This window comes from Pantherophis guttatus, chromosome 8 (genome assembly GCF_059756535.1).
Source record: "Pantherophis guttatus breed Tessera chromosome 8, ASM5975653v1, whole genome shotgun sequence".
Lineage (NCBI taxonomy): Eukaryota > Metazoa > Chordata > Lepidosauria > Squamata > Colubridae > Pantherophis > Pantherophis guttatus.
This window is the reverse complement of record NC_142070.1, coordinates 40,154,682-40,169,198: the sequence shown is the minus strand read 5'-3', so window position 1 is coordinate 40,169,198 and position 14,517 is coordinate 40,154,682. Positions and strand designations below refer to the sequence as shown.

Here is a 14,517-nt window from a genome sequence, read left to right as displayed (position 1 = left end):
AATAAATAAATAAATAAATAAATAAATAAATAAATATTTAATAATATCTCCATTTATATAGCTGTATCATAGGGCTGAATTTCTCCTTGATGAGGGATAATTATAGCATTATATTTTTCTGGTTAACTTCTGCAAATTCAGTCCAATGCAATCTAAACACAATAAGGTCCTTTTTAAATGTCTAAAGCCCTGGGATTTATATAAGGCCATGATGGCGAACCTATGGCATGCGTGCCACAGGTGGCACGTGGAGCCATATCTGTGAGCACACAAGCATTGCCCTAGCTCAGCTCCAGCACCCATGTGTGCACCGGCCAGCTGATTTTTGGGCCTTCTGAGGGGTGGGGAAGGCCGTTTTCACCCTCCCCAGGCTCCAAGAAAGCCTCTGGAGCCTGGCGAAAGCGAAAAACGGGCCTACTGGGTTCACTGTGCCATCATGTGCCAAAAGCAGGGGGAGTGTGGGAGGGTTGTGCACGCATGCGTGGGGGGGAGGGGTGCATTGAATTATGGGTGGGGGCACGTGCACACGTGACCCTCCCCCGCACTCCCCCACTTTTGGCACGTGACAGCAAAAAGGTTAAATAAATAAATAAATAAATAAATAAATAAATAAATAAATAAATAAATAAATAAATAAATAAATTTATTATTTCTATACTGCCCTTCTCCCGAAGGACTCAGGGAGGTATACAGCCTATTAAAAGCACAAAGATAGACATCAGTTAAAAATAATTAAAATTATTAAATAATTTCGGCTCAGATTTAAAACCCCAAAAATTTAAAACACCCAATTTAAAAATCCATGAATGATATAAGGTATCTGGGTTTTATTCTGTTTTATTTTTACATTTGGATTGTAAACAAGAAGCATGGAGATGGGCATGTATTGATAAGATTCCCAATTCACAAAAGATATTATAGCCATGTTTTAAAAACATTGTTTCTTAGAAAACTCTGCTTCCATCCCCAGGCCAAGATTTTTCCTCTTCTTCCTCCCTTCTGTTCCCACCATATATTTTTCTTGCTTGCATAAAGCCCTTTCAGCTATTTTACTTTCTGGGCTCCCTCATCACTGCAAAACATGAAAATACTGTACCATCCAACCAACAGCTGCTGTCATGTTTTTGCTCATTTCTGAGTATTGATAAAATATAGGAAACATTGTTAAAAGCATGCCAGCAAATACAAATATAATCTGGCCAATATAGCACTTTTTAAGATGGTCTGATCTCTGGACCTGAATTAATAGTCTGTCTCCAGTGGTGTAATTAATCCCAGCCTGTGTTTTTAAAGCTTATTCATTTCTTTATTTGTTTAGATTTTACTGTTTAATCACATACGCATCTGGAGGCTTCAAATTTTAAACAGAATACTAAAATAACTATAAAATTAACATTATTTTTTTAGAAAAAATAACATTAATTTCCTGCATTAAAAATTAAATGATGTCTTATAAAATCATTTAAAGTAATCAACTTTTGAAGCTTACCTCAACCATATAACAAGGGCCTAATGAATTCTCCAGTCTGGAGCACAGAATGAGCAGGACATATTTCTGTTTTTGGGTTTTCCTTCCATTAGTAATTCCAATCTATTAATTGGTCTATAAATTGCACTTTAAAAAAATAAAATAAAATCCTGGAAAATGATATTGGCATTCCTCTACAGTTAGCAAGACAACAGCATGAATATTTCCATAAAGCCATGTGTTTAACTTGATTAGCCAGCTGGAAGGGAGCTGTTCAGCTTGGGAATAGTAATAGTAAGGATAGTTCCAGACTGTTGGCTTTTGCTACATGGGGGAACTCTCATTGTGACTGTGTAGAAATGCCCAGTGGGATAGGCAGTAATGAACAACCAGTAATAATCAAAGGACTGAGAAGATAGTTTCACTTCTGTTTTTGTATGTTAGATAGCTGATATCTCCACATGAAAATGGAAAAAAATAGCTAATTTTCTAGAATTATAGTAGAACATAGCTAAGCAACAATTTAGATAAGTTCCAAAAAATCTATTCAGGTTGGATAATTTGAGGGGTCCTTGGTGCTCTCTGAGCTTGGTTGTAAAATGTGAGGAATACATGAAAGCTACATTCTTTGAAGGTAACTTGTTTTGCTCAGTCAAGGACAGTGCTCCATCAATGAGGTCTTAAATATAAAATCAAATCAGAAAAGTATCTAGTGGCAAAATCCACTTTCTGACAAAAGGAGGTAGAATTACAAAGGCATCATTTAGTTTTCACCAGTCACCCTGTTCTATAAATGGAATTAAATGAGAAAAATTTGAAGGAGCAACAAAAGCTGAATTCATCTCTTCTGACCTCTTAGCATGAGGTCAATTTTTCAAATGCTTTAGGAGCTACAGATGGATCACACTAAAGACTAGAGTTTGTCACAACGCTTCATGCTACCTTGCCATTTTATTTTAACGCCATTTTATTTCTTCATTGCTCCAGGATTATTTACAGAAAATTGATGTACAATAATAGAAGAAAAAACTTATTCAACGAAATAGAAGTACATTTCTTTTCTATAGGCTCATGTTATTGCACCAATAGTATAATAGTGTTATGAGAAGCACAAGTTCCTTCTCAAACAAATTTAGACATAATTGAATGTGATTGTCTTATAATATAAGCATTTTTATGAGTATATAGGTTGGTTCACAGTATTTTTATATATGTCCTACAGTATTAAATATAGAAATGTAATACTTAGAAGAGGAATACATGTGAGGGTTTCAGTGGCATTAGAAATAACTGAGGACAAGTCCTGAAAATAAATCAATATTTAGATTGCACTCATCTTTGTCATATTTAGCTTTATACCAAATGTTGAAAAATATTCCAGACCATCCATCTAACTCTTTTCATTGTATTAAAAATGGTAGCATTAAATTTATCAATTTAATCTTTTAACACTTCTGGAAATTCTTATGCCAACATCAGGGTGTCAAGACACAGCCTAAATTTCAAATCCTTAAAAGTTTTTGAATTTTAACTGTGAATTACAGCTAGGGAATAATAATTGTAATGTTTAAAGTAAAAGCCACTAGCTGTGAAATATTTGTAAAAGCCTTATTATAATAAAATAGGAGGTTAAAAATCTTCTGTCCACATGAGAATTGACAGGAACAAAAGTCTCCCCAAATTTCATAGATTAAATTTTAATGACAATTTTTTGAAGCAAGAAAATAAAAATTAGGAAGTTATTAGAAAGCAAACATTGTCATTAAAATTTGATCTATGAAATTTTCCCCAATGTATCTTTAGGGATGGGGGTGGGGTTTTTACATTTTTGTTGAAAAGAATTGCTGATTTATCTATCTGGAACCTGTATGAATGTTCCCATTTGAATCCTGAACATATAGTAGAGTAGAGTATTATATTGCTTTATTTGTTGAAGTCTAAAAGTCAATAATTTATTTTTTTCCCTTCTTCCTGATATTGTTGCCTTATGCAATGTAATACAAATTCTCCTTCTACAATTATAAAACGTTAATCTGGAAAAGGATAGGGTGCATAAAATAATAATTCTTTAACAGTCTCGTGTATATTTTAATCTTTAGGCAATTGTTGCTTCCTTTTAGTTAAAAAAATGTACAATAATGAATAAATGCTTCAGTGGGCTCCCATGCCAAAGACAGGCGGGTAACTGAGTCCCTACTCATACAATTTATCTCTATTACTCACTCTGTCATTCTCTTAAGAAAATCTTTATTATTCAACAAATATGTATTCAAAGGGCACTTAAAGAATATACATAATTTTTCATCAACTAGAACAGTGTAACATGGGAGCATGATCTGAGATTAATCTATCTCAAATCAAAGAATGAGAAATCAAGAAACAGTGGAGCCCAAAGAAATTGTGATAGAAAATAATCCAAATGTTTTACTAGTGCTTTGTAAGCAGTACTGTGGGATGCAGATCATCATTACAGGTAGTCCTCGACTTACAACCACAATTGAGCCCAAAATTTCGGTTGTTAAGTGAGACATTTGTTAAGTGAGTTTTGACCCAATTTGAGACCTTTCTTGCCACAGTTGTTAAATGAATCACTGCAATTGTGAACTTAATAACACAGTTGTTAAGCGAATCTGTCTTCCCTATTGACTTTAACTGTGTTATTAAGTTCATAATTGCAGTGATTCATTTAACAACTGTGGCAAGAATATTGTGAAAAGGCTTGTGAAAAGGTGATTTCACTGCAACTGTCATAAATATCAGTCAGTTGCCAAGCAACTGCAGTTTGATCACGTGACCATGAGGATGCTGCAATGGTTGTAAGTGTGAAAAGCAGTCATAAGCCACTTTTCTCAGTGCTCTTGTAACTTCGAACAGTCACTAAATGAAATGTTGTAAGCTGAGGACTACCTGTATTAGAAGTAACGCTTGCAGAATGAAGCTATGCCACTGAGTTTAAAGATTCCATTTTATGACAGCACTTAAATATGGCCCTTTTCATCTTTTTTATCTTCAAGAAAAACAATGCTTTTCACATACAAAATAAAACTATTAACCAGATCCAAAAATTAAAAGAAAATGGAAAAACAGAAGTGAACTTGCATCAGAAGGGGAACAAATAATATAAAACAAAAATCTTAGTTTTTAATAAAGTAAGCTTTGACCACATGGAATAATATTGTTCAGAGTTTCCACATCATTAGAAATCCAATTCATTTATACAAAGTGAACACATATCTTCTATCCAGAGTTAAGTCAGGTGTAAAATAGTCTAGCAACTATTTAACTGCAACCCACTCATAAAAAAGTTCTTAATAATTTGATAGATTCCAATCTTTGACATTTTTTCCCAGTATTCCAGCAACCTTATGAACACTAAACCAGAACAAGCCAGAAACATGAATCAAGGTCTCCTCAAAAATATACTTCTAACATAGAAGTATATTGAAACCAGAGGTGGGCTTCAAAACCTGTCGCTACTGGTTCGCTCGTGGGTGTGCGTGTGCTCACATGCACATGCAATGCTTCTGCACATGCACAGAAGTGTCCAGGTTGGTGGGCGGAGCCTCCTGCTGCCACCGCTACCGGTTCTCCCAATCCGGGTTGAACCGGTAGCAACCCACCACTGGTTGAAACCCGACCATTATCATAAGCCTTGGAATATCCAATAAAAATCCGTACTTGATCAGATATAATGAATTATTCTCTAAAACTTTATTGATTGCTTAAATAGAATATTCTTGCTCTTTCTTCTAAATTATTTCCCTATCTATCTCAGTTGTAGTTTTCAATTGTATGATAATACCTTGATCTTGCAAATTAATTAGAGTGGGGAAAGGGGAAGGTGTGTGATTCTCAAAAGTTTGTTAAATTGGAGAGGACTTCATTCACCGCAACATCATTATATAAGTTACATCACTTGTGCCATTTTACATCATTTGTGCAATTATGCAAATAACAGCATTTCATAAATGAAACAAGTGTTTTGCTCATTATATCTGCAGTCCACTAAATTGAGATTTGCAAAAATTGAGTGTAAATGTGGGACTCATAAACCTCTTTCAGACGCACTAATAGCATGGAAGTTTCAGATGCTGTTAATGCATCAAGACCAAATTGTCAGGTGAAGAGAAATGTTAATTAAATATATTCCCATTCAGTAGTTTTAGTCGATCCAAATTTATTTTGCAAAACATTGGATGTTGTAAAAGACTGGTTGATAGTGAGCAGCACAAAAAAAATGAAAAAGATTTTCCAGCTATTTCAGTTTATAATTATTCCATAATATTAATTTGTCATGGGACTTAAGATCATATTTAAATTTCCTTCTCTACATTATCCATATATTGTAGTGCAGGGGAGAAAAAATGACTTCCGGCTAAAATTGCCTGAAAGTATCATCCTAAATGAAGCATCTTATGGTTTTTATTTGTTTGTTCATTTTAATCAGTCTACCTCAGAGCTGTCAAACTCATGGCCCACAGGCCAGATGCATCACATGCTGGCTATACCTATCCCCAGTTTAGCGAAGGGGGAAAAGTCGCAATACGTCACATGACTCCGCGTGATGACACGAGTTTGACACCCCTAATCTACCTGATTAAACTGATTCAGTCAGTTTAGAATTTACCTAAAGGTAAATTTCACTCATTTCATTCCATAGTCATGTCTAACAATCTTTCATCAAAGACATGAACAACTAAAGTTTCTTTTGATTTTTTTTTTAGTTTCATATTTTTAGCTTTCATCTTAATTTTTATTTGTTTCACTGAGACCAATTCTTGCAAGATAAGAACCACTGTAATTCCCATCTGATTTGTGACTAAAATCCCTTCCATTTGCTTTTCCTGAGAAGCAAACCCACATGATTTCTAGGTTGTTGTAAATTAATTTCAGCAAACTCTGCAATCATTTTTTTAATTCCCTTATCTGAAATGAACAATACATTCCCCTAGAGCTGAGTTCATTTACTCTGGCCTCAAATGCTGTAATTAAATTAACAGTCTCTCTCTTAAATTGCATATACAGTTCTCTCAATAGAAGAACGTAATTACCTAATTTTGCCACTATTTGCTACTATTCTGTGTGTTTGTGTGCATGTGTGTGTTTTCCTTTTGAGAGCAAGATGCTATATAGAGAAACTCTTTCATTTGCTATTTATATAACAAGTATCCTCTTGCTCTGTTCATTCTCTGGATGCATAGCTACCAACATCTATCACCAAGCTTTCGACGCTGTAATTTATAATATATATTTCCAGTGATATTAATGAAACCATGTTCATTGTCATTTTCTAAAGGTTAGATCTCAGTAACTGGTAAATTGAGCAGAATAAGTAGTTTACCCCAGTCAGTGTCTGAGAGCGCTACATCTTTAGTTTCCATAGTTTCAAGGGAGGACAATTTGCAAATGCATGACTAGATGTGGTTTGTACTGAATTAGGATGAATGCCATGTACACAGAGCTCTGCATCAGATAAATATCTTTTAGAATCATGCCATTTAAACAGCTCCATTTATCCTGCAGGGCATTGCTTGCTTTATTGGAATGATATCTCTTGGAAGATTTTCAATGCTCTGTCTGCTCTAATCTCTAATCTCTTTATGGCTGATCCCTCCATCTTCAGGGTCAGGCAGCTTAAGAGAAAGTACTGCACCTTCATTTTTTGTTGTCTAATATGGGAGGCTAAAATTAAATTCAATTAGTTGGTTGTAATAATTTCAGTGATGCATATTTTGTACTCTGTATGTGTCTATCTGTCTGTGTGTTGTATGTGTATGCATGCAATTATATGAGAGAGGGGGGAGGGAGAGAGGAAGAGAGAGAGAGGAAGAGAGAGGGGGGGAGAGAGAGAGAGAACACACAAATCTCTTTTAAAGCCAATCACCAAATTTGGAAGGAGGAAAAATTGCCCCAGTCCTTAAATGCCCTTTCAAATTTTTACTTACTTTCACAGTATGTTCCCATCTTCTCTTTACTTACATTGCAAGAAGTATTGAAAACTGAAATATTGAATGGGCAAAAAGGAAGCAGATTTCTCTCTTTCCTTTCTTCCTTCTTTATGCATAATGATTGATGGATTAAGGAGCAAAACCCAATGTATTGGGAGACATGACAGTGCATTTAAAGTGCATGTAAAGACAGAAAAAGGAAAAAAGAAGGATGTCTGGTCCCTCACAGATTATGCTCCTGTCACTTGCAATATCAAATAAAGAGAAGAGGAAATGTATTTAGCAACTAGATGGGAGAATTGAATGGGAGGTTTTTTTTGTTTTTTTTTACCATGGTAAGAACTGGGGGCACAAACAGGTTCAATCTGGGGACTTTGGAAATTCATCTTTCACTGGAAGTTCTATGGTCATTTTAATGTTGTTATCCAAGTCTTGATCAGGAAATCTTTCTCAAAATCCCTACTCAAAATAACAAATTGATTCATTACTTTCATTGGGAAATGTGGTCAGTTAGCATTCAAGTAGTGGACTTGAACCTTACCTAACTAAAGCATAAACATACGTGGGTGACTTCTTTCTGCAACATGCCCAGTGTTTGAGTGAGATAAGCTTAAAACACTATTAATTATTTCAGTATTAATGAAGTTTTTCCCCTCTTTTTTCAAAGCCCTCAAGAGTAGCCTTTAGTATTCATTAGGTTTCTCTACCATTCCACTGGAATTTCCTTTCTCCTGATGTAATGGTGTGCAGGAATGACCTTGCCAGACAGTGGAAAGAGCCACAGCCAGGAAAACGATCAGATAAGAGGCAATTTAGCCTACATAAGGAATGTGGGCAGGGGTAAAATTCTCAGAAAGGATGCTCCATGGGTGAAATGCTACTGGTTTGCACCAGTTCGGGTGAACTGGTAGTAATAAAAGCTACCGGTTCGGGTGAATCGGTAGTAAAAAAAAAAACTACCGGTTCAGGTGAACCAGTTGTTAAAAAGCTACTGGTATTTCCAATGATTATTTATTTATTTATTTATTTTTCGTATTTCTATGCCACCTACTCTCCGAGGACTCTGGGCGGCTTATACCAAAGACAGTATACTAAATAGCATATTGCCCCCAACAATCTGGGTCCTCATTTTACCCACCTCAGAAGGATGGAAGGCTGAGTCAACCTTGAGCCGGTGAGATTCAATCTGCTGATCTGCTGAACTAGCAGTCAGCTGAAGTAGCTGCAGTACTGCACTCTAACCACTGTGCCACCTCGGCTCTTTAGGCCGAGGTGGCCGCGTGATTTATATTCACTAGAAAGCAGGAAATCCTGCTTTCTAGCAAACTTAAATCATGTGGCACAACTGTCCCCCCCCCTCGCTGTTCTACTTACCTTAAGCCTCCTTTTTCTGTGCGCAGTATGCACTGAGCATGTACACGCATTGTGCATTTGGTGTGCATTGCACATGCCCACGCATCATGTATTTGGAGTGCACTTTGCATGCATGCACAGCGTGCATTTGGCTGCACTGCACATACACACACATAGCATGTATTTGGTGTGCATTGCGCATGAGCGGGCAGTGAATGGGTGGCAAACCATGGAAGATTTCACCACTGGGATGCTCCCTAATGTGGGAGTGTGGCAAATATCTCAGAATGGACCTTCTCTAGTTTCTTGGGTTGTTATCAGTGACAGGGGAGAAATGTATTTCCAGACTTGCAAAATTCTGTCAATTTAATCTTACAATAAGATAGAATTAATTCATCTTGGTTTGTTTCCTGTCTACTTGGCAAGGCTATCAATCTTGCAAGTATTTTTCTCCTCTGTTTCCTGTATAACCCAAAACATTAGGCAGGGTCCTTTCTAAGATAGTTTGCTCTGCCCACATTCCTTCTATGGGTTAAGGTTAAGGGTTAAGCTGCTGCTTATTGGATCAAATGAGCTGTAGCTGAAGCTCATTTCACAAGGTCATTCTCACATGTCTTTATATCAGGTGAAAGGTTGACTTGTACCAGGCAACAGAGGCAGGATGTGGATTTATAATGGAGAGAGGAAAATTCATATTTACCAATGAAAAAGATAGTGGCTTTCAGCTCAGCCATGAGGAAAATCTAGCTCTGAGGAGCAGAAACAAGCTTTATGAATTGCTGGGCTTGTGGGATTTGTCTTCCCCTTTCATTGTATACATTGTATAAGAATCTTTCAGGTTTTTTAATGACCATTTGTTCTTGGTGTGGGTTCTTGGGTGAGAGAAAATTACTGTTAATGAGCACCACAACATGCTTTTTCTGAATAACAAGCAAAAAAAAGCTAACTCTAGTTTGCCACAAACATGAAAACAATGCTTCTAATCTGCTTTCTACCTGTTTGAAAATAGATGACTGTTGTTTTTCAGTGATTGGTTTTTAGCAATCTTCTAGAGCAGTGGTTCTCAATCTGGGGTCTGAAGATCCCCAGGGGGCAGCAATGTCATCACAGGGAGTCTGTGAAGGCATGAAGAAATTTCATGGTTTAAATCTTGAGTCTTGGGGGGGGGGTCCATGGCCATGGTCCATGGCCAAAAAAGTTATTTAAACAGGGACCGTGGTGAAGAAAAGATTGCGAACCACTGTTCTAAAGCACATTAAATGGTAACAAGAAAAAGTTAAGATTGTTAGAAAAGAAATAATTTAATAATGTAAGATAATAATTTTTATTGTAAGTCATTTAATCAATTTGTATTTTATGCCAAAAACATTTTCTTTAAGTTGTTTATCTTCACTTAAGTATTTTATAAGATATTGAAGATCTGAATATGAGCCAGGCTTGGGTGCAAGGGGGTTTTATACATTTTTAAACAAGTATAAATATTACACACCTATTACAAAGATAATTCAGTCATTGCTTTCAACAGCTGTATACTTTGTAGACTTATAGCTCCATGAAAGGAAAGGATTGTTTACAAAACTGCAGAGAAAGTAGATACCTTAGCAGGTCTTGTCATGGACCTCCTGCTTCTGTGGAAATAATGGAATAGGAAGAAGTGCCCATTAATTTTACCTATTTACAGGCTGTTACTTTTAGTGAGATTAATCAAAATGTTTTCATGTGTTGCACTGTCTTAAAATTCTTCTACAATAAATTTCATTAAAATAAATCTCATAAATATTAATTTACCTTATTAATATTAATTAAGCTTGTTTTTCAGAAAGGGGGCTTCATTACTTTTCAAATGAAATGTTGACATGGAATGTAACAATCCTGTATTCTATTCATGTGTTTTTTGTAGGCACAGAAGGAGCTGTATTTGAGCATTCTGTGGAAACCCCCCATATCAGAGCTGAACCTTCTCAAGACCTCAAGTAGGTGCCTTAAAAGCAGTTTTTGGGTTTTACTTTGCAAAATGATTAGGCAAGAGAAGTTTCAATTTGTATTATTTTGTTCACTAGAAAAGTTGAAACCTATTTGCATTCCTTGTACATAAATAAATATCCCTAGGATACTGGTCAAGTGGAGAACATTACTCGTTAGCTCCTTCAGTGCCCCATTTACAATGAGATCACGGCCAAACTGATGATGAAAAATGAGCTCAAGAACTCGGATCATAAAATTGAATTGTCTTATTCCAGATGTGTTTCCTACTTACAGTAGTCAAATTGCTATTTTTGCTTTGTTGCCATTAAAAAAAAAATAGATTCTCACCTGTAGTACTCATCTTGATCATCTTATATCTCCTATTCATTTTACTCTTTTTAAAATATTATTGTTACATAGTTTTATTATTTTTATGCTCTGTTGCATTGTTATGGAAACCAAGTTTGATCTAGTGGTGTTTTTTCACACAATTTTATTAAGCCTATCAAAGTATAAAATACAAATGTAAATAGTGGGGAAATGGGGAAAGGGAAAAAAGAGATAAAGGAGATAAAGACAATAGAATAAAAAGAATAACATTACAGCCTCCATTTTTTACTTTTGCATACTTAATATGTACTAGATTATTTCTTTAACCCCAAATGTGTCTAATCATAAAATCAAAGTTCCATTCTTTTTCTACCCCAAGCACAAAATCCAGAACTGATTTGCAAGTAGAAGTATGGATGTATACTTTTTTTTGTTTAATAAAGCAATTAATTTGGCCATCTCTGTCAATTTCATCAGTTTGTCCAGCCATTATTGTGGGAATTAGTGTATCTTTCCATTTTTGGATTCTCATGACTCTTAACATATATAACAAGGAAGTTCCAGAATTTTTCAAGTTCTTTGCCCATTAAACCTAAAGGAAAAGTCTCTGGTTTGATTTTTATATATATATTTTGAATCTCTTATGTATTAAAATATGAATCTTTTTCCAATATTTCTTTGCTTTGTCACAACTTCACCAAAGCTGATAAAAAGTTCCTTCTTTGCATTTATATTTCCAACATACTTTTGAAACACCTTTATATATCTTTGGGAATTTGTCAGGTGTTAAATACGATCAGTACATCATTTTATAAAAGTTTTTCTTTAAGTTTTAGTCAAAGTAAATTTTAAATCCTTCATCCATGTTTTCCGATTATTCAAGCATTAGATTATATCCAGAATTCTTTGCTCATTGAATCATACAATGCTTCACATATTAATTCTCCAAATTCAATTTCAATAGCAATTTAAAACATTTCAACTATATGCTCATCATTGCCACACAGTACAATTTCAAATGCCTTTTAGTCTAATAGTTATGGCATCAGGCTAGAAACTGGGAAACACTGAATTCTAGTCCGGCTTTGGGCACAAAGCAAGCTGGGTGACCTTGGGCCAGTCTTCTTCTCGGAGCCCTGGAAAAGAGGCAATGGCAGACCATGTCTGAAAATTTATTGCTAAAAAAACTGCAGGCAGTTTTTTGTCCAGGCAGTCTCTGAAAATCAGATCCAGTTGAATAGAAGAAGGAGAAGGAGAAGGAGAAGGAGAAGAAGAAACATTGTTATAACCTGTGGTTACAACTAAAGCTTTATTTTATTGTTCATCAAACTATTTTAAGTATTTAACGTACAAATGAAACTTCATTAATTGATCTAACACACACACTTTTCAGCAACAGGAACAAGAGAATGGCAAAGCTTAACTGGGTGAGTTAACTGAGACCTCAGAGTACAGGATGGCAAAGGCAACTGCATCTGGAACTGTGATGGGGTAGCTGTGACTTTGCACCATGCTGCTAAGATGGGATGGGTCTGGGCTTTGTATTGTAAAAGGCTTCAATGCACCAAGAAACCCCTGTACGCCATGTTGCTGGGCTGGGCTGGGCTGGGCTGGGCTTTGTGCTGGGCTGCAACTCAGCGGCTTCTTGCAGTCCCAAATCCAGGTGGGTTGCTGGAGCTAGTCTTCTGAAATTTTGGACTCATGCTGGAGCCCATCTTCAGGGAACTTCTCTCTGGCAGAGTGTGTGCTTTGTATGCGGTATTTATATGGTGCCATTGTGTGCGGCTTTTTAGAAATAGATTGGGGTGTTGATAGCTGCTATTAAGGCATTGGCTGTTATTTCCTTGTGCTGCCAAGCCCTCCCCTGCTAAGTACTTGATAAGCTGAAGGTAAACCAACTTTATATTTCTTCGTTTTGCTTCTAATAATCTAATCCTTCAAATAATGTCATAGAACTTGGTTTCATTTCATTTTTTTTCTTTGCCCCTTTTCACAACATTCTTCAAAACTTTAACAAGCCTCTTTTGTAAATCAAAGTTAAGAAAATGATTCAGGTTACTCTCTTGGTTTGTTATTTGTATATCCCATTTTAGGATTAAGACATAAACCAGTTTCTTTTGTATGCCCACTGTAACATCTATTTCCATGTCATTCTTGTAGTTTATTTTTTAATTCCATTTTCAAAACAGTCTCAATGTTGTCAGGTAAAACTTGTTTCTCTTTCATAGCATTTTTCAAACCCAGTGTATCTGCGGAGGCAGATTTACAATTAACTTTGGGTTTTTTTTTGTTCAAAAATATCCTTCAATATCTCCAGTTTTAAAAAAATTTGCTTCATTCTATAATTTTAAATTGAGTTTGAGAGTTCTTTTCCTTTCATTGTAATCTTTAGTTCCCTCTAATTCCTGGTAATGTCCAGTTTTTTTTAAATCTTAGATATTTGCATTTTAAAATACAAAACAAAAGCATTTTCCCACAGGAAGGATTATTTACAATTAATTCCAAAATCTTATTTCAAATTTATCTGGACACTTAGTCCAGCTGTAACTTTCTAAAATTAAGATTGTCATCACTCTTTTGCTGCTTATTCAGAAAAAAAGTTAAATCTTTAACTTTTATTTAGTATTTAAAACTTCTTTCTCTAATGATTGCATACAACTCATCATGTGCTATAAAACTTGCTCATCCAAAGGTTTCTAATAAGTGAAAAGCTCCCTTCCTAGAGTGACTAGAAAAGGAGGTATGTAAATCATCCTTTTAAAGACACCAACCCCAGTTTGAGCGTGATGGCTACTCCCACGTCTTCCAGAGTTCACAACCCATCAGATATTTCTATCTTGTGATCTCCTTGCGGGGGAAAATTGTCTGGAGGACTTGTGGCTGATCTCAAGTTCTTGCTGTGTCTGGAAAGAAATTCCAAAGAACCAATCTATTCACCATGGTCATCAGCTCCACTTTTCACACTTTTCTTCAGTTCATCATTTGTTCCTTGGAAGTCTACACATTTAAGAGCCATTTTAAAGGCTTCAGGAAAGTTCATATTATCTGTGCTGCTGTTGTTTTTATGGGGATTTTATGTGTTACATTTTGATTATTATTCCAGCCACAAATGTTTTCTTCTGCTGTTTTTATTATGTATGCTTTAACTGCACTGAATACCATTCAGATAACCAAGTAAGTGGGTGGTTTTAAAGCTAAATAAATAATGGAAGGAAAGGTTTTTGAGTTTATTGAGCATTGTTTGTGCCCTACAGAACAAAGGTCTTGTTCTTATTATGAGCTATTTCAGCTAAAAAATGTCAGTAGAAGGTTAGATATGTTGAGGCTTCTCCATGAAAAGAGAACTTGCTTTTCTATGTTGTTTTTTTCTTGAGCCATACTCATTATTCATTTGAATCGCCAAAGTTATTCAAAAGCCACAAATGAAAAACAACTCACTTTTGAAGTCCATGA

At 35.5% G+C, this 14,517-nt stretch overlaps 1 protein-coding gene across 1 annotated transcript in view; it reads left to right on the top strand.

Moving 5' to 3' along the window:
• Nucleotides 1–14,517, top strand: part of SGCZ (sarcoglycan zeta) — a 579,653-nt gene that overhangs the window by 549,550 nt on the left and 15,586 nt on the right. Inside the window, exon 6 of the mRNA XM_034442790.3 lies at nucleotides 10,670–10,742. Within this exon, the coding sequence (XP_034298681.1) occupies nucleotides 10,670–10,742 (73 nt within the window). The remainder of the gene's footprint in view (nucleotides 1–10,669; nucleotides 10,743–14,517) is intronic.